Source organism: Leptopilina heterotoma, unplaced genomic scaffold, assembly GCF_015476425.1.
Source record: "Leptopilina heterotoma isolate Lh14 unplaced genomic scaffold, ASM1547642v1 Lhet_100, whole genome shotgun sequence".
Classification (NCBI taxonomy): Eukaryota; Metazoa; Arthropoda; class Insecta; order Hymenoptera; family Figitidae; genus Leptopilina; species Leptopilina heterotoma.
Genome location: NW_025110814.1, coordinates 2119449 through 2141175, shown reverse-complemented (window position 1 = coordinate 2141175; position 21727 = coordinate 2119449). Strand labels below are relative to the sequence as shown.

General features: G+C 31.2%; 1 protein-coding gene across 3 annotated transcripts in view; it reads right to left on the bottom strand.

Annotated features, from left to right (window-relative positions):
* Positions 1-1714: 1714 nt before the first annotated feature.
* LOC122499132 (hepatocyte nuclear factor 4-gamma) overlaps positions 1715-21727 on the bottom strand; it is a 118019-nt gene continuing 98006 nt past the window's right edge. For all 3 annotated transcript variants that reach the window (XM_043607255.1, XM_043607263.1, XM_043607271.1), the window contains exons 4-8: positions 10887-11023; positions 10072-10342; positions 5929-6081; positions 5345-5753; positions 1715-1952 (exon numbers count right to left, since the gene is read on the bottom strand). In XM_043607255.1, coding sequence (XP_043463190.1) covers positions 1853-1952; positions 5345-5753; positions 5929-6081; positions 10072-10342; positions 10887-11023 — 1070 coding nt within the window. In that variant the 3' untranslated portion in view covers positions 1715-1852. The remainder of the gene's footprint in view (positions 1953-5344; positions 5754-5928; positions 6082-10071; positions 10343-10886; positions 11024-21727) is intronic.

The window sequence follows — 21727 nt, the reverse complement described above, 5'->3', positions numbered from 1 at the left end:
TATATCCATGGAGTATAGACTTAAGGAGACCAATCTTATATGCATGTACTTCACTGAAAGGCGCAACATTTTGTCGGAAGTATACATCAGTAGTACGTGTACATCCTGTAGATGGCAAACGATCGCATATATAGTCGCTTGATTAAGTCCTAACCGTCCTAACCTTATTTTTGCTGTATTTTGAAATTAAAAATAATTTCAAATAATACATAGGTAATATAAAATTATGACAATGAATTTTATTTTCATAAATAATAACATTCTTCGAAAACATTCAATTATTTTTAATACAATTTTTATAAAACTTCACTAAAGGATTCAATTTAAAAAAAACAAAGAAATTCTTCAAAAAATTTAATTATTTATAAAAGTTATAATAAAATTGATTAAAAGAGTTTAATGTTCTATCAATAATTTTAATAAAGTTTTAATAGGCACGTGGCCACTGAATAACATGACCTTTATAGTAAAATTAATTATTACTATAATTTGAGGTTATTAACATAACCTCAAACTAAAAAGTGATCTAACAATTATGACAAATAGTAGCTCATTCTGTTCTTTAAAACATTCTTTACAATTACATTTGTTAAATTTTGTTTAAAATATTTTGTTCAATAGTTGAGCAAATAAAATAAAAAAAAATTTTTTAAATAACTTTTGAACAAAATATTTTAAACAAAATTCAACGAGTGGAAATGTAGAGAATGTTTCAAAGAGTAGAATGAGCTATTATTTATCAAAATTGGTTACTGACCCTTAAAGAAAAAACACATAATGTTTAACAATTATGATTTTACATCAAATTTTGGTCCAACCTAATTTTTCCTGATAATTGTACAACTGGATCTTTCATAATTTGGTGAAATCATTTTATTTATGGTTTTATTTGCTGTTAAAAATCACTTTTTAGTTTGAGGTTATGTCAAGCGATCGACACTCCTGAATCAAAAAAATCTGTAAAAAGCACATTTTTTCACAAAAAAGTCGCACAATCCGAGCCCTGTAATATAAACTTTGTATTGTTATCTTATTATTATTATATTTATATTTATAATTTGAATATATAGTATATACATGAATTAGTAAACTTATAGAAATCCATGTTCATTTTAAAACTTCAGCTATCTATGCGATCGTTGCGCGCTATACGAGAAGATTCAGAACCATGAACTTCCGACATAAAATGGTTGATTTCATACACACTACATTGGTCTCCTTAAGTCTATACTCCCTGCGTATATCAGAAAGAGACGAAACGAAAGATGGCTACCACAACAAGGCTCTCACTAGATGGCGTATCGTAGTATTTCAGATCCCAATATTAATTATAAATTGACACACATTCTTCCCTAATATCGACAATAAAGATGTGTCTCGATTCACGAAACACTTTGATTCGAGTTTCTTTTAATGACTAAAAAATGAAGAACTAGCACCAACCGTTCGGGGGAGACATTTTTTGTTTCTTTGTTTATAAAATTCTAAAATTGAAAATAAGGAAAATATCGGCCCTTTTTAAGAATTATTCTGATGCATCTTCGAGTTTTTTTTCTTTCATTGATTGACAAAAATTGGTCGTTGTCAAGGTTTTAAACTATGGCACTGAGATTAGCAACAATGGTCCTTAGATTATATAAGCGAATTTGGTCCATTATGTGACGAAATTCGTTTCGTTGGTAATAATCGGAGATCACATTATTAGTTTTTTTTGTTTTACTGTATATTTAGTCATAAAATTATTTTTTGTCTATATTGAACCATCGATTAAATTTAGTCTAAATCTTCTTTCGAACTCGGTGGAATCGACAGATCGACCATCCTCGAAGACTATTAGTGACTCACCGTCTAGTCAAAATGTCGATTCGGTTTTTAGAGATGGTTCCTCTTTGAAGAGTCGAAAATTCACGACAGAACTTGCGTCGTCTTGTGATGAGATTGGTGTTAGGTCCCTGGAAAAAAATTGTAAATTTAGGAATATAATTTATATATATTTAGTCATTATTGTGTTAGGGTGGTTAGGAGTAGAATGACGTATCGAAATGTTCCAGAGGACAGGATTGACAGAATGCCCCCAATACGGTTTTCACTCGAAAACGTATTGGCAGAAACTCACCGCCAATTCTATTCGCTCACTGCCAATTCTGTCTTTTTTACTGGGCTATTTAACAGGACTTTCCGACAATATACTTCAATTGACCAAATTCATTTAAAAAAAAATTATAAACAAAAGTCAAAAGGTGGTCCGACATTGACTATAATCCCCTATATTATATTTCGAAAAAATTAATTATTTTCAAATACTTATTTTAATAAAATTGTTCGAAAGAAATCAATTAGGGTAGGGTGGAGCATTACTATTCTTGTTTGGATTTTTGAGTCTAAAAAATGAATTTTAAAAAAAATAAAAAAATGAGTAGGACCGTTTGAAAACTTGACTTCTTAGCTACAATTTTGCCATGTATTATTTTGCTGTAACTCGATTCTGTTCCGAACTACAGTGATTTTACGAATTTTTTTTTTTTTTTTTGATGTCGAAAAAAAACGAGGGGCGAAACTATTCCAGCAGCTATTAATGATATAATACTAAAAAAATATAAAAATTAATTTGCTAATTGGAGGAGTTTTTTCTCTTCCAATTTCTTACCATTCTAACCTAAAAACAAGCACACAAAAAAAAGAATACACTGTTTCGTAGTTTTTGCAGTCATCAGTGGGCGAATAGTTTCGCCCCAACTGCACATTTTTTTGAAAAAACACTTGTAAAATTTTTGAACAATAGATTATCAAAAATCCATTATGATATTCGTGTTCAGCACTAAATTTGACTTTAGAAATAATTTTTCCGACCGTTTATCACTATTTACAGTGGCAGACTAAATTAGTAAGCGAGTATATCAAAATCACATTTGAGTACCTAACTCCTATGATTGATGGCGCCAGAAGATCAAATATGGCGTACAATGTTCATCCCGGCAAGAAGGATGGTATTGAAATGGATGCCTTTTGAGTCCGTTTTCTTCCGAATACTTTTGAATGCATTAGTAGGGATTAGAAGGCATTGAAAGCAGTAAATAAAGAAACGGCATTCAATGGCATTCACAACAATCTTCTCTACAAATATTTATTGTTTTAATTCTCATAATATATTAATTTAGACATAATATCCATTCTAAAAACTGCCTAACATCTTAAGGAATATTATCCTGCCGGAAGAATGGACTGAAAAAGTATTGAAATTGTACTGGCCCCCAGTACAATGTCAGTCCGTTTTTTTTTAATGTTTCGGTAGGCATTTTTAAAGTCCTTTAACAATAGTTTCAAATGTAGGTTATGTCAACAAACCACTGTTAACAGTTTGGAAGTGAAAATAAAAAAAGGTTAACAAAATTTTCAACGAAATTCCTGTTAAATTTTAAACTTATATTGCAACCCCTGCTTTAACAATAGACCCGAAAGCCTATTGTTGTAAGGGATTATAATTTTATGGCTTAAAAAGTTTACAATTTAAATAATTCAATTTTCAAAACAAAAAAATTTGAATCTGTGATGTTTTATGATTACAAATATCTAAAATTCATTATAAAAAATGTTTTTTAAAAAAGTTATAAACTATCTCGCAAACTCTAATTGTTACGTAAAAACGGATATTATTTTTGAATTTAGATTAACATGAATATTTAGCATACATAATAATTACTTGTAAAGAATCTGAGTTCATGAAAAACAAATATAATGTTGAAATATAAATAAAAATTATTTTTAACATTAACAAAGAAATATTCGTCCTTCAACTTAATGACGGTCAAGCCATAAACATCACCGATAGCGACCCTTTTGCAGGTAATTTTTCCCAGTACAATTTCAGTGCTGAAACGCAGCAAATTTTCACTGAAATAGCACTGAGCTCTCAGTACTAATTCCCCAGTACAATTTCAGTCCATTCTTCCGGCAGGGTAATCAAATGTAAATCTAGATATTATAAAAGGTATTTTAACAGACTAACTGATTTAAAAAAATATAACCAAAAATTCAGTTTGTGACATAATCACGTGCATTGCACTTATTACTTTACCATGCGCTAATAAACCAACACATAAATTTTACAAAATAGTATAACGCTTAAGCTCACTATCAACTGAAACAAAACCGATAATTTTTATTTATTTGGACTGGTACGACTGAACATTGTTGAGTTTTGAATACACTGCACGAATAAACTACGACGCAACTGAAAGGTGACGTGGCACTAAAATTAGTAAGTTTGTAAAAAGGATTAAATGGCATTCATCTTTTAAGCACATCCTACTTGAAAAGGTATTAAAAGGGATTAAACTTTGTAGAATCACGAACAGCCTTGGTTGTCATTGGAACTGGATCGAGTCATAACCTACTAATGTCATTAAATGGGATTGAGGAAAGAAACGGAATTTATTGGCATTCAAAAGCATTGGATTGTCTGTTTTTTTCTATGCAAATTAATGCCTTTTCATACACTCCTTCTTGCCGGGATTTCACATGACAAGTATGCAGTGTAAAAGGGACTTCAATCGGATAAATATTTTTCTCTCCAGGACTATGGAATAGTTTTTCCATGCGAATAGTAATGCCCTACCCTATCATCCTACTTTGAATTCAATTTTAATTAAATCTTTTTTTTAGATTTTAATAAAATTTTTCCCTAGAATTCAAGTATTTACATAAATAATTCTTCGAAAAAATTCAATCACGTCGATAAATAACAAAATTATTCCCGAAAATTCAATCATTTTGATGCTTTTTAAAAAAAATTCTTTGCAAAATTCAATTATTTTCATAAACAATAATATTCATCACAAGAAGTCAATTATTTTTAAAAGTAATACATTTTTTCTCGGAAATTCAATTATTTTTGAAAAATTCTAGTAAAATCGTTCGCAATAATGCAATTAAAATGCAATAAATAATAAAATATAGAATGGATTTTTGGTCAGTTTTGTGAAGTTTCTAAAACATGAGTTTTTTTGGTCGTCAAGTTTAATTTTTCGATAGCTACTTTTTTACTAAAAATCAAAACAGTTTTTTTAAAAATTAATTATTGAGTGCGAAGTTTCTCTCACTCCAACGGTTGCCGAACAAGAAGCGGAGCCTAGACGCTGGCGTCTAAGCTCCGACTCTTGTTCGTCAACCGTTGGAGTGGGGCAAGGAGAGCGAGTGAGAAAGCCATAGACTTCTTTCTCACTCTCATAACCCTACTCCAACGGTTACTAAACAAGAGGCGGAGCTTCAGCACTGGACACACCGTTAGAACTCGATTGTCGATTCTTAATTCGATTGGACCCAAGACGAATGTCAAAAAAAATACCTGAGAATCATCGCCGGACTTCCGGCAGCTAGCATATGATCCTGAGGACTGAGTGGAGCAGTATTAGCGGGAGTGAGAGGACTGCTAGGACTCTCATTACTGCTTACGTAACTTCCCGGCGCATTTGGAATAGGTATCGGCGTCGTCGAGCCGTTGATCTCTGTGGTCGCACCTCCCAATAACATCTCCTGAAGCAAAACATCAATCTGAGCCACTCCAAAGAGCCTCACAAATTGTATTTGCTCAATCATTTGCCATGAGATCGACTGCAGAGCCGGCAGCGTCAGTAAAATCTCTCCAAATCTACCCCGACTGTCGTACTGACGATCACTGATGTAATCCTCCAAATTAATTTGCACCTGATAACGTAGATGTTTTATTCGTCCGGAATCGCTCAAACCTTTTGCATCTGAAAAATAGAAATGAGTTTCAAAATTGAACGGTGTCTGCTGTACGGTACGTTCTCTGTCCTAAGTTATTAGGGTAAAACTGTTAGGAACTGATACATAAAAATTTTCTTTATGAATACTTTTTCTTAAAAAAAGAGTTCTAGATTTGGAAAAGAGATAAAGAAGAATTCTTACTCGGATCGAAGAACACGATGGCTTTGAGACAAGCGAATTCCGTGTCGTCAATTTGCACCTCATTGAATGGCTTAACCAACTCCTCCATAACTCTTATTCCAACTTTACTTATGTCGAGGTCTTGATTTCTTCCCTCTGCGGAAAACGATATTACTGAGACAACACGGTTATACCGTTCGGATTCTATGAATCGACTGAGCCCGGTACGAGGAATTGGCAATTTGTTTCATTTTCTTTTTTTTGTGTATTTTATTTCTTCGTACCTCAACACCAGACCCATCAAAAGCATGCAGTTTTATTGACACAGAACATTAACGCCGGACTCAGTCAACTATCTACACCCCGACATCGTGCAAAAAATTATCGTATAGCAATCGCTGTTTGTTGACGCAGAAAGAGAAAAATTCCCCAGAAATAAGCGTATTATATTTTTCTTCAATTAAGGTCTACGCAGAATAGAATCTTTAACCGGAACCGTAAGAGTAAGAATGAGTTAAAAAGGATAAACAATATACCTATCCTTCTTTAACTCATTCTTACGCTTACGCTTACGATTGCGGTTCCGGTTAAAGATTCTATTCTGTGTAGGCCTTTATCGTTTATTAGCTTAGTAGTTTTCTTTATTAGGTTAGTTTCCTATGTCATGACTTTCTAAAATTGAATTAAGACAGCTTACTTTTGGGGAATTCAATCACAAAAGAAAAGCATGAGATAGAAAAGGAAACGACTATATGTTTATCCTTTTCTATCTCATGCTCTGTTTTACCGACCCATGACTAATGTGATAATAGATAGGAAACTCGGTGTGTAAATTAATAGCGATAAAATAGACCTTCTGAATTATTCGATTCGACCAAATAAAAATTCTTAATTAGACATTTAAAAAGAAAGAAAAAAATTCTTAATTCATTTTACAATCAAAAGTGTTGTTAAAAGGATTTGATATTAAAAGAATATTGTTTAAATATTTTTCTAATGAAAATCAGCGATTGCTACGAGTTTTAAGCTTTTCGTACTGCAGCCTAATCCATAGAACATTTCAACCATCTAAAAAAATTGTTTAATTAGTATTTCACTTCGATACGATTCTTCTTTTTTTTAGTATTTATAAATATTACTGTATTATTATTTATTATAATTGTATTATGTAAGATAATTTTTCTAGATCCAATAGGGGTCCTGGTGGAATGCGGAGTAACTAAAAAAAGTTTATCAGTAAGAGAAGGATAGATATATCTTCGTCTTTTTCTTACCAATGTGATTTTTTAGTTAGTCCACAAGCCAAAAATTATTCAAAAAAGTTTTAGCCGTCATTTTGTGCGGAATTCCATACTAATTTCAGTTCAGAATTTTCTAAAAATTTTCCAAAATTAATCCGTTAGTAATTCGCTCGAAAGTCGTACGAATTTCGTATGGAAATTTGGCAGAACATTTTTTGAAAGAAATTTTTAGCTGACATTTCATGCGGAATTCCATACGAATTTCCGAGCAGTATTTTTTATAGATTCTTCATAAATAATTCGTTAGTAATTCGCTGGAATGTCGTACGGAATTCGTTCGGAAAATTGGTCGAAAATTTTTTAAACAAATTGTCAAAATATTTTCCGTGTAAATTTCCATACGAGTTTCCGAGCGAAAAAATTTTCTTGATAATCCATATTAAAAATTCGGGTTCTATTCGCACGAATATTCATGCGAAAAAACATTTCAAAACGCCACACGAATTTTCCTAGTAATTTCATACGAATTCGATAGGATTTCTGTACGAATTTGGTCGGATTTCTGAACGAAATTTTTGTACGAATCATTTTTACCTGCACGGAAAAAAAAAGTTCCCAGATATTTCAGGAATTATTTCCTAACTCTTGGATACGTGGTAACAGCTCTGAACTAGCGACGAACATTCAATGGTAATCAATGAATGTTTGAAAGAAATTCGGGAACTGTATTAGAAAAAGCTGTAAATAGTCCAATAGACTTTTTTTCATTACTTTCTCATGTAAAGTTCATGGCACTGGCCGCAACTGTTTCTGAAATTTTCGGGAACTCGTCAAGGAATCTTGGTGCGCAGAAACCCAGTGCGCACCAGTCTCAACAAGTCTCACAGTCAGTAAGACTTGCGTGCCTTATATATTTATTTTATGCTGAGGTATTTAACGTTCCTGTTTAGCTCAGCTGGATAAGACGCCGGACTTCTATTCCTCGGGTACGCGAGTTCTGTTCCAGCCGCCGTCGATTTTTCTCTACTATGGTTTTTTCTATTTCAGAAACTTAATAAAAAATAAAAATTGTATGTGACCCTCAAGGATAAATGTGTGTGTGTGCGGACGTGTCAAGGAGGGGAAGTGGGAGGGGGGAAGCAGAATCCATTTTTTCTTGCATTCGCCTAACTTTTCGATTTTCTTGAACAGTTCCCGACTTTTTCAAGAACAGTTTGCCGAGAAGTGGTGAAATAGTTATAATTTGTAGAGAAATAGTAAATGACATATTTAAACGAGGCAACCTTTAGTTCTCTGTGAACTACCCGCCGTATCCAAGAGTTAAGAACGAAGTTCCCGAATAATCTTCGAACTTTTTTTTTCCGTGTGGGATGTTAATTTAAATTTGAGTAAATAATAATTGTTTTACAATTTCGATTTCAATTTAGAATCGCACAGAGTGAAATACTAATTTTTTTTGTTAAAAAAATACCAAAGACAGAGACCCAATAAATGTAATATTGAGAGAGGAAGGAAATGAAATAGAGGAAGAATCGAGAACAAGGCATTAGGTGTAATATCCCGAAGTGAACGATTACGTAATTGAAAGGTCAAGGTTGTGTTTTATCTAAACATGAATCGTTCGAGTATACGTTTATGGCTCTTTAATTCATTTTTTTGTATGAGAGAATCGTTCGAGTCTTTAATAGTAGCCAGAGATATGAGAAAGATAGAAAGAGAAAAAGAGATGGAGAAAGAGAGCTGGAGAAAAAAGATAGAGAAAGAGAGAGAAAGAGAATAATGCCTCGGAGGTACCAGGAACCTTGGGTCTCTCGAGTGATAGTCACATCTTCGATAATATTTGACTTTCATACACGACTTTAAATATTACAAACGTCTCTTGTTATTAGTCAATCCTTTTTTAAAAGAAACGTCCCTTATTGCACTCGAGAGCCACTTCAAGATTCTCTTCAAAATTTTTCATATTCGATAACATTCGATTTTTGTCATTTTGAAACATGGAACCTTGAAATAGATACAAATTCACAATTTGTTAATTGTATTGAATTATTAAAATAAAGCAGGCAAAAAGAAAAATAAAGATTGCTAAAGAAAAACTTTTTGGAAATATCTTATTTGTTTCGTAAAATTAAGATTTAGAAGGAAATTTACCACGTGGGATAGTAGAGGTCGAATTCGTCCCATTGGTTCGCAATATTTCCGGAAATATTACCACCCAATCGTAGACATTCAACAGATTCTGACCCAAACCTGTTTCATCTTTACTGGCATAGGCTTGTTGATAATTAAACAAATTTGTTTCAACGGATGCTGGAAAATTGGTTATGAATCCTTCGGTTTTCATGGCGATCGTTGTCATAGCAACAATACTGCTTTATGATAAAAAATAAATTGGTAGTTGTGTTCGCCATAAGGGTGTGTCCACACGCTTGCTTTTGTAACGCTTCTTAAGAAGGTTAGAAGTATTCGTAAAGGCAAGCATGTGAACACAGCTTTACACTGGTTGCTATAGTAACTTTTACCAGGGAAGCTGACGTCATAGTAACTGTTACCATAAAAACAATTGCCATAGTAACTGTTACCATGAAAACAAATACCATAGTAACTGTTACCAAGGAAACAATTACCATAGTAACTGTTACCATGGAAACAATTACTATAATAACTGTTACCAAGGAAACAATTGTCATAGTAACAGAACAAAACAGAGAAAGAATAAAAAGGAATTTGGAGAGTTTACAAAAAAAAAACAGCAAGCAATAAAGGAAAGTGTTAGTAACCAAAAAAAGCAATAATATCTGTTATTCGAGAACAAAAGTATTTAGAGAGTAAAACCTTTTAAAGGAGGTGGAGGTACGAACAAAACAAATTCCCTTTAACCAATCAGACAAAAAGGACGTGTCACCAATTGAAGTCTACCTACCAGGACAATTTTTCGTGATTATACAATTATTTCCGAGTAAAAGTACATCTTTAAGGTGCATACTGCGCCTGGCCACTCCAAGTAGAAGATGTTCTCCGGCGTGCGCCCTTAATAAAGCCACTTGATCGTCCAACGTTAACTCGAGGAATGCCGGAATGTATTTGGCCCAGTCCACCAAATTCAAAAGTTGTTGTCTCATACTCGCGCAAACGTCGTTTATATTTGCAATTTGCTTCGTACTGAGGTCAATATCGTTGCTAGGACTACTTGGCTGTCAAATGAAATAGAAAATTAAAATTATATTGTCAATATGGTAAAACTTTTTCAAATTTTGCTAAATTAGACAATTAAAAGTATATTCACTTTCAATTATTCTAATTAGTTGATTTTAATTAAAATTTAAAGTAAAACATAACCTATTTGGGAGTTTAAATTCAAAATTTAAGCCAAATGCAGAATAGAATAAGAAAGCAAGCATGTGATAGAAAAGGAGAGAAATATCGCCTGTCCTTAGCTATTTCATTGCGTTTCCTTCCATTACGCCTTTAGCACTCTCTGATTGGCGGATAATATTTCCGGTAATATTACCAGCCAATGAGAGCAGAAAATTGTTTTTAAGTGAGAAAAAATTCCATTCTTTCATTGGGTTAACTACCCAACCCTGGTAATTTAGAGTTTATGGAAATAAATGAGAACGCGTAGAATATAATCGATTGTACGTGCAGAAACGTTTTGTATATGGCGCGTGCATTTTAAAAAGACAGAGATTTCAGATTATAAATATTCAGCGTCTTTTGGGGTTAAGTGAAACTGACCTCTAAAGCAGCACCAACTTGTCTGCTGAGCATTTCAGCATGCAATAGAGACACCACGGATAGTCCACCACCATTATTTCCCTGCTCCTCGTAGCTTGGTCGTCTACAACTTATTCTGTCGCGCTCATTTTGCACCGCTGAAAATAAAAAACGGTTCATTTAGAACTTAGAAATCGTAGTTTTTTTACTATTATTATTATTTTTTCTTATTATTATTCTATTTTTCTTACTGTTAATCTTCCCTTCTTACTTTTATTCTTCTCCTCTTACTGTTATTTTTTTATTTGATTATAATGGCTCATGAACGAATTTTCTGCAATTATTGTGCGAGAAGCATGACTATTCCTGAAATCTTATTTGACATAAAACCATTTACCATAAATTTCATTTGACAAAAAATCTATTTGGTATAAAAAACATTTAATTTGAAATTTATTTGACATACATTTCATTAAACATACAATTTATATTGCATAAATAGCATTTAATATGATATCCATTTGATATATATTTCATTAGACATACAATTTATGTAACATATATGTCATTTGACATAGAATTAATTCAACATATATTTTATTTGATATGAAAATCATTTAGCATAATTTATATTTAACGTAAAAATACAATTGACTTGTATTTTATTTCACATAAAAATCGCTTGACATATAATTCAATTGACATAAGTTTTATTTGATAGAAAATTAATTTGAGGTAAAATTTGTTTAACATATACGTCATTTGACATAATATACATTTAATAAATTTTATTTTGTCCTGAAATTCATTTGTCATAAATTTCATGTGACATAAATTTCACTTGACATAAATTTCACTTGACATAAATTTCATTTAATATAAATGTCATTTAATATAATTCTCATTTAACATAAATTTCATTTTACATAAAGTTCATTTAACATAAAAGACAGTTAACATAATTTTCATTTGTCATAAAAGTCATTTGACATAAAATAAATTTGACATAAATGTCATTCAACAAAATTCTCATTTGACATAAAAATCATTTTACACAAATTACATTTTACATAAAAATATCGGCGCGAATTTTGAAAGTAACCAATTAGATATTATCAACAACATTGTGATTCGCCAATTTTGAAATATATTTTCATGTCAAATGATCTTTATGTAAAATGAAATCTATGGCAACTGAATTTTATGTTAAATGAGAATTATGTATAATGACTTATCCGTCAAATGAAAATATCAAGTGAACTTTATGTCAAATGAGAATTATGTTAAATGGGATTTATACCAAATGAAATTTATATCAATTTAATTTTATGTTAAATAATAATTATGTTAATGATATTCACGTCAAATTAAATTTATGTCAAGCGAATTTTATGTCTAATGATATTTATGTCAAGTGGATTTTGTGTCAAATGAGAAATACGTTAAATGACATTTATGCCAAGTGAAATTGATGTCAAATGAATTTTATGTCAAATGAATTTTATAACAAATAAAATTTACGTTAACCCGTTGCCTATTTGCGACCCAACGTTGAATCGTGAAAAAATATGGCCCAGACTGTTACGGCGCCCTCGACCTCCACTCGTGTCACAAAAATCATCGTAAAGAAATTGGCTGCCTTTATTCTCGTGTTACTTACGATATTTTTTATTCCTAATGCACAAAAGCGGCGATTTCAGTTAGCAGACGACAGGGAGTAAAAGTCATTCACTTGTTCGATTTGTATGAAAATGGCGGCCGTCTTCTCCCTTGGGCAAGAAAAATGCATGTGAACAGCTAATTTTCTTGCCCTTGGGAGAACACGGCCGCCATTTTCATACGATCGAAGAAATGAATGACTTTCCTCCCTGTCGACTGCTATCAGAAAGCGCCGTTTTTGTGCATGTGGGATAAAAATTCTTTTATATCATTATTCACACACTATAGTGTTCAATGATACCAGATTAAGTAATAAATAAATAATTATTTATTATTTTTAAGTAGGTAATATAATAATTTAAATACAAGTAAAATTTCTAAAAAAAAATTTTTTTTATTTACTTACATTTGGTATATAAGGGTTTTTCGATTTTAATTTATTTCAGTATCTAGGGGTATTTTAAGTCGCTGAATTCGAATTTCATATTCATTTTTAGAAATTCAAAATGGAGGATCCAAAATGGCGGACACAATTTTTAAAATTTATTTCGATTTTCATCAATTTCAGTATCTAGGGGTATTTTGGGTCGCTGAATTCAAATTTCATATTCATTTTTACAAATTCTGTTTTAAATTGAAAAATCTTGTCCGCCATATTGGATCCGCAATTTTGAATTTTTTTATGACGTATTTGAATTCAGCGACCTCAGAAACCCTTGCATACTAATTTTTATAAATATCTGTTAAAAATTGAAAAATTTTGTCCGCCATATTGGATCCGCCATTTTGAATTTTATTTTTTACGTCATATTTGAATTCAGCGACCCCAAAAACCCTTGTATACTAAGATTCATAAAAATTCATCGACCAGATTTTGCTGGCCATTTTGGGCCACTTATATGAATATTTTGTCAAACATAGGGAAGGGGTTAAATGAATTTTATGTCGAAAGAAATGTATGTTAAATGATTTTTATGTCAAAAGAAATTTATATTACATAAATTGTATGTCAAATGGGAATTAAGTTATCTGAGTTTTATGTAACATAATATTTCTGTTAAATGAATTCTATGACAAATGATATTTATGTTAAATGGTTTTTGTGTGCAATGAAATTTATGACAAACAATGTTCATATTATGTGAATTTTAAGTTAAGTAGTTTTATATCAAATAACTATTTGGTCAAAAAAGATTTCGGGAATAAGCATGCACCTCTTATTGTGCATTGGCCTTATTAAGAACGAATTTTCTGCAATTATTGTGTATTGGCCTTAAAATATGCTAGCGACAACTACGTGAATTCTTCTCAACCAACTTAATCTCGAAATAAGTGATATTTGTTTTTTTTTGATAAAAGGCCTACGCAGAATGAAACATATTAATTTTATAGATTACTTTTTACATGAGAGGAAAAAAATATAAATATCTTCCGTCCTTCTCTAGAAAAAGGCAAATTATATTTTTTCCTTCTTTCTCTCATGTAAAAACTAAAATATATTCAGAAGTTTTATTCTGCGTAGACCTTATTTTAGTTAAGAAGTTATTGTGCATTGACCTTAGCGTTTGAAATTGACACTAGCGACAGCTACGTGAATTTTGCCCAACTGAATTAATCTAAAAGTGATATTTTTCCTTTTTTGAAAAATTAGTTTGTTTTACTTTAGAATAATTCGTGTAAAGGTCTCTTTAATATAACACTGGTTTACGGTGACATTGTCAATCGAACAAAACATTTGTAATTATAACAGTAGGTGTTTTTTGAGTAAGAAAATCATACACGGAAAAAATTTCGGGCGCGCAGCATTACCTACGCGTACGATTGCAGTGCTAAATGAAAGAACGCCGATGTTCTAAGAGTGAGATATCTGCGTTCTCATTGTGGGAGCTGAGGAGTCCCACAGAGATAAAGTGGAACTACCAAAGGCAGAGCCCAGAGCCCTCTGTATGTGGTGTAGAACAGCTTTTCTGTATACGTAATATATATACTTGTCTAAAGTATATTCTTTCTCAGCTGTGGGACTCTGAGGCTCCCACTCGTGAGAGCGATTAGTTCCCACTCTTGTTCTCCTTATGCACCAGGGATAAGGTAGAACAGCATTACCATAGGTAATACGGATGCGCGCCCGAAATTTTTTCCGTGTATAGTTTTAATTTTTTTCCGTCGTGCAATTTTTCTGTAGCTTCAAATTTTGCATTTTCGAGGTGCGACGTCAGTTAAACTTACCTGTAGGAAAATTAACTTATCAAAATATAATAAATGAGGTATCATTGGAAAGGTTATTAAATTACCTTTCGATCCATAGGTCACAGAATAAAATTCAACAAAAATTGAGAGAGTTACAGTCGATTAAAGATCAAATTTCATGACAATTTTAATGATTTTTAGACATTTGAATAACTTCTTCTATTTTTTTCTACATCAAACAGGAAAAAATGTTTAGGTTTTAAAGGCGAAGTCTACTGTGACAAGGGAAAAAGCAGGCCGATTTTTGCGTATTTTTTTCTAACAAAATATGACTGGTACATTAAATTAAACCGTCATCTTTATTACACGGAGAGAAAAATCAAGCGTTTTTAGTATGGTCAGTTAACCTTATAAGGCTATTCAAGTTCGGTGGGGGGAAATTCAATATGGATGCTAACTGGTGCACCAACATTGTATAGAAACTAGAAAGTGTATGGGATAGAGTCTAATTTTTTAAATATCTCGCTTAAACGAAATTTTTAACCATAAGTTTATTAGGATTTTATGTTTCATTTTTAAAGAACTATTTTTTGCAATAATAAAAATCGATTTTATTTTTTTATTGATTTTATTATTGCAAAAAATAGTTCTTTAAAAATAAAACATAAAATCCTAATAAACTTATGGTTAAAAATTTCGTTTAAGCGAGATATTTAAAAAATTAGACTCTATCCCATACACTTTCTATACAATGTTTGTGCACCAGTTAGCATCCATCTTGAATTTTCCCCCACCCAACTTGAATAGCCTTATTTAATAAAAGAATGCACATGCGCAATAGGCGTAAAATTTCTGCTGTATTTGTATCAATTTCTACGTTATCAGCATAAAAGTTCTACCTTTAAACGCATGGGACGTCAGTATATACTACGATTGCAAGAGATCCATGCTATTTTAGTATATGTTTCATGCAACTAAGGTATAAGGACACGCCTCTTAAGCAGGGCGTTCATACAAAATTACCATAGGAAGTCTCCATACTAAAAACGCTTGATTTTTATCTCCGTGTATATATTCAAGTATTTGTGAAAAAATTTTTAAGTCGAAATATTCAAAATTGCCGTCGTGGCACTCCTTCAAGAGCAAACCCGTCCTTTTTTAGGTGCACAAACAGTGTATATATGAAATCTCACGTCTGGGTGAACAAAAATAAAAAAACAAAATATGGTTGTCATCTACATAGTATTGACTCTCGTCTGACGAAGGATTTTGTTAATAAAAATTTTGGCGCAGAAAAAAAAATTCTTGAAATTTTCTCAATTTTTTTTTACATTTAATTTTATTATTGTTTATAACAATTAAATAAAAAAAGGTATCGACAAAATCCTTCGACAGATGAGAGTCAATACTATGTAGATGATAACCATATTTTGTTTTTTTGTTTTAGATCACCCAGACGTGAGATTTCATGTACCACCGTTTGTGCACCTAAAAAAGGACGGGCTTGCGCTTGAAGGAGTGCCACGACGGCAATTTTGAATATTTCGACTTAAAATTTTTTTTACAAATACTTGAATATATAATAAAGATGACGGTTTAATTTAATTTAATGTCCAAGTCGTATTTTGTTAGAAAAAAAATACGCAAAAATCGGCCTGTTTCTTCCCTTGTCACAGTAGACTTCCCCCTTAATTTTTTTTTGATAGACTATATGATTACAAAATTCGTTACTCGAGGGTTTTCGGGGTCGCGGATTACAAATCCGATGTCAGATTTCGAAAATTCAAAATGGCGGATCCAATAGGTGCGAATTCGATGGATTTTTTAAAAACTCGTTCACCATTATGAATCCGCCATTTTGAATTTTCGAAATCTAGCTGACATTGGATTCGTAATCAGCGACCCCAAAAACCCCCGAGTAACGAATTTGAGAAGAATTTAATCGTTTTCTAATAACTTGTCCTCCATATTGGATCCGCCATTTGGAAATTTGTAAAACTAACATTGCATTCGAAATCAACGACTTTAGAAACCCTTGATTAGTGATTTTAGTAACTTTAGCGCTCAACTAAATTGTATTACTTGGCTTTTTAATGCAAATGTTTAAGGGCCCAGTAAAAAAAGAAGTATTGAGTGGAGCGTTTAGGAATTGAGTGAAGCTCTGAGCCAATACGGATTCGAGAAAAAACCGTATTGGGACGTCTGACTCAATCTTTTTTTCATCCGCCGAATACGGTCTTATTTTAGCATTAAAATTAAAATCACAAGACCAGAGTACACATTATAAATTGAAAGCACAATTGTCCTGGAATGTAAAAATGCCGATTTCGATAAGAAGCAGTGAATATTTGTTAAAAATTGGTAAAAGCAAAGTTTGATAAGCGCGACTGAATTTACCATATGTGAATAAATGAAGTGGTAAGTTTAAATGGACGAAATGGACTGAAAGAAATCTACTGTTACCGACAGAAAGTTTCTAGAGAATTGTGGTAAATTCAACAAAACAATGAAATTTCATTGTTTAACAATTCTCTAGGAACTTTCTGTCGGTAACAGTAGATTTCTTTTCGTCCATTTAAACTTACCAATTCATTTATTCACATGGTAAATTCAGTCGCGCTTGTCAAACTTTGCTTTTACCAATTTTTAACAAATATTCACTGTTTCTTATCGAAATCGGCATTTTTACATTCCAGGACAATTGTGCTTTCAATTTATAATGTGTACTCTGGTCATGTGATTTTAATTTTAATGCTAAAATAAGACAGTATTCGGCGGATGAAAAAAAGATTGAGTCAAACGTCCCAATACGGTTTTTACTCGAATCCGTATTGGCTCAGAGCTTCACTCAATTCCTAAACGCTCCACTCAATACTTCTTTTTTTACTGGGGGATACTAAAAATGAAGAAAGTATAGTTTCGTTCCTTAAATTTAGTGTAGAATTGTCATTTTTAATCCAATCGAAGTCCACAAGGGCTCAACATTTTTGTGATCATATAGTCTATATCAATAAAAAAATTAAAACCTAAATATTTTTTCCTGTTTGATGTAGAAAAAAATAGTAGAAGTTATTCAAATGTCTAAAAATCTTCAAAATTGTGATGAAATTTGATCTTTAATCGACTGTAACTTTCTGAATTTTCGTGGAATTTTATTCTGTGACCTATGGATCGAAAGGAAAATTTAATAACCTTTCCAATGATACTTCATTTATTATATTTTAAAAAGCTAATTTTCCTACAGGTAAGTTTAAGTGACGTCGTACCTCGAAAATTCAAAATTTGAAGCTACAGAAAAATTGCAAGAGGAAAAAAAAATATGATTTTCTTACTCAAGAAACAACTACTGTTATGATTACAAATGTTTTGTTCGATTGACAAAAAAAAGTTTTTAATTTGTAAACCTGTGTAATTTGTCTTTCTTAATTTTGAAATAATATTTTATTTTTTAATATTTTCCGTTTATTGAAATCGTTAAATTTTGTAATAAAAAGAATAGTTTACAGTTGTTAATAGGATAAAAAAGGAGAAACGACATATCTGTTCTTTTCTAACAAATATTTCGCTCCCGCGATGAACAATTTCTTGAATTGTTAATAGAGTATAGACCTTATAAGGGAGCATCAGGAAGGAAGAGTAAGGAGACCGAACTCTGCTTCTACCACCCCGGTGGCATTGCTCATTTTTTCCATTGTATGAAAAGACATGAGAGCTGAAAGTGTCCACCAGCTGGCGCCAGCTATGCACGGGCCCTGTTTCAGTTAAAATGCATGGGATATTGCAAAAAAATTAAATTTTCACTAATTAAAATTAATTAAATCGTATTTCTTTGTACACAATATTAATATAGAAACTTTTTAACATATTTTTTGATAGTTATAGCCTTATAAAAGAGTAGAATATTTAATTTATAACGAAATTTTCATCTCAGTTTTAGGCGGGAATTTCAAAAAATATTAATTATTATTATTATTTATTATAAATTTTTTTATTTCTCATCTACTCAATATAGTTTTAAAATATTAATAGTAGTAAATTAAAAAATAATTATAAATAATTATAAAAACTTACATATTTTTGAAAATCCCGCCAAAAATTTAGGTAGAAATTTCGTTCTAAATAAATTATTCCACGCTTTAATAAAGTAACAATTGTTACAAAATATGTTTAAAAGTTTCTAGATTCATTTCATGTAAAAAAAATATGATTGAATTAATTTCAGTTAAAGAAAATACAATTTTTATGCATTATCCCATGTATTTTAATTGAAACAGGGCCTGTGCATAGCTGGCGCCATCGGTGTCAACTTTCAACAGTTGGTACACTCTCAACTCATCAATGCCACCGGGGTGGCTTCTACAAATGTCTGAGAAATATGCACGAAAAGTGCCAGACTCACTGTGTTCTAGTTGATCACCAATTAAGTCGATCATGCGCACTGAACTAAAGTTCAGTGTTGACATAGATGAAAAGTGTGGTTATGTCAAGGTAAATATTATATAGTTTAAAAAGTGTTAATTTTAAAAGCAAATTTATTTATTTGCAATTGTGATATTATTTAGATTTTCAAAATAATTTAATAATATATTCATGAAAAGGGAAAAATTTTGCGAAAATGGTTAAGAAGAATTGTGTTTATAACTAGAGTATATTTACATACCGTAGAAGGATAGAAGAGACTAATGTTTTTACACTCTTTTTCTTTCTTTACATCCTGGCAGACAACACGACATTTTTTAAATAAAATAAATAAATAATTATTAAAACGAAATGTATTGTATAATTATGTATGTATCTCACTAAGACCGGCTAAATGTAAACATTAGATCTTACATCTCACTCGCACAATTTTTACGAGAAACAGAGACACAACACAGCTTATGCGCATGATCAACTTAATTGGAGGTCGACTAGAACGCAGTGAGCCTGGCACTTTTCGTGCATATTTCTCTGAGATTTTTAAAGCGCTTTCTACACAGAGTTCGGTCTCCTTACTCTTCCTTCCTGGGGAGCATTTACACCTTCGGTAGAAATTTTCAGAACAGAAAATTTTTCATTGGAGTAAGAGAGACAGACTGTGTATCTGACTCTCTTACTCCAATGCAAATTTTCCTAATATGTACCTTCCCAACCCTGAAAATTGTCAACTTTTGTGTTCTCTTTTGAAACATTCCAATCTTTTACTACTTTTGGGATTTTTTCACGTTTTCTTATTTGGGCGAATTGATATTATCAATGCATATTAATTAAAACTCTAGTATTCATTATTTTGCTGTAAAAGTTTAATTAAATGGTATTTAATTGAACGTGAAAGGCGTGAAAGTGAACATGACAAGGAAGTATGATATCAGGTTGCTACAATGTTTCTGATTGGCTGGACAATATGCGCCGACCAATCAGAAGTGAGAAACCAACCTTCAGTCCTTGTTCCTTGTCCAGCAATCTCACACACACAGCACAGTGCGACGCTCTTAACAAAATGGTCGTGAATTTTTTGGTTAATTGAAATCCAACGAATCCAACCAACCTAATGAAATTTTCTAAGTAATTTATTAAAGATTTGTGTAAACTTATTGGATGAATAACTCAAATTAGTAATATTTATCGATTTTTGCTTTTAATATCGTTGGACAAGGATTTTTTTGGTGGAAAAAATTGTCATAGTTTCTTGGCGTCAGTGCCGTCAATTTGTTTCATTTTTGCATTTATTTTGTCCAGAGAATAGTGATTTACGGCTGAAATATATTTTACAGTTATTAAATAGATAGTAAATTTGTGTGAAATATTAACAAAAAAGGAGAAAATAAATCGAAAAAAGTGATAAATGACAGGTAAGAATATTTGAGGTTAGGATGACTGTCTTTTGGAAATTTAAAACGTGAATTTTTTAATTTTCCCTGTAAATTGAAACTAGAAGACAAAAATATTTTTCGAAAATAATTTATAAAAAGTGTGAATAGTAATATTTGAGGTTAGGAATACTATTTATTGATTTCTGAATTCATAAAAAATTGAATTTGTCAAAATTTAATTAAAAAAAATTTTTTTGAATTTAATGTTTTTTCTCTTTGAATAATTTCATTAATTAAATATTTTTTCTTCCTACATAGAGCAGTGGAACAAAAGTAGAAGAAATGGGAAAATCAACGGCGATTAATTGGCGCATCTTCACGACGTAAAAAGTTAGTAATATTTTTCGTATTTTTTAATCTGTTTGGCTACAATGATTTTTATTTACATTTTTATTTATTCGAAAATTTTCAATATTTTTTATGAAAAGAAAAAAATTATTTCGCCACAAATTAAACAATGAATCGAAATTGATAAAATATTTTTTTAAGTCAATGACGATGTTTTTCAACAAACGAATATTTAATACAATTTTAATTTCAGTTTAAAGTAATCGATTTAATATAAATTCAATAAATTTCAATAAAAATCAAATTATTTAATTAAAAAATTAAATGATTTCATTTAAAATTGAACAATTTTACTAAAAATTGAATAATTAGTTTAGAAATTGATAAATTTAATTAAACCTGTTATTTTAAATTATATTTATTTATTTACTTATTCATTTACGGGCAATGAGTCCCATTCGTACATAAAGTACTAAAAATAATTAACAGTTATAAAAATGTAAACATTAGGCTGCGTTATTATTATAATTAAAGAACAATTTACGTAGATCGCTAACGAAACTAGACAAAGAATTATTAAAGAAATCTAGCTGATCCGCATGGTAGTTAGCTAATTTACATATTCTTATCGTAGTTGAGTTATCTCGATAACATGTTCTCGAATATGGTATCGCGAACGGCCGAACATGCCGTGATGGTCTTATAGGAGCAGAAAAGTTGACTGATGCTAAGATCTGGGAGCAATTGATTATATTATGTATAATTTTAAATAAGAAAAGCAAGTCATTATATAGAAATCTGGATGATATTAAAGGAATTTTGAAGCAAGATCGAAGGTTATCATAGTCATGTGAATAAGGATCATATCTAACACCC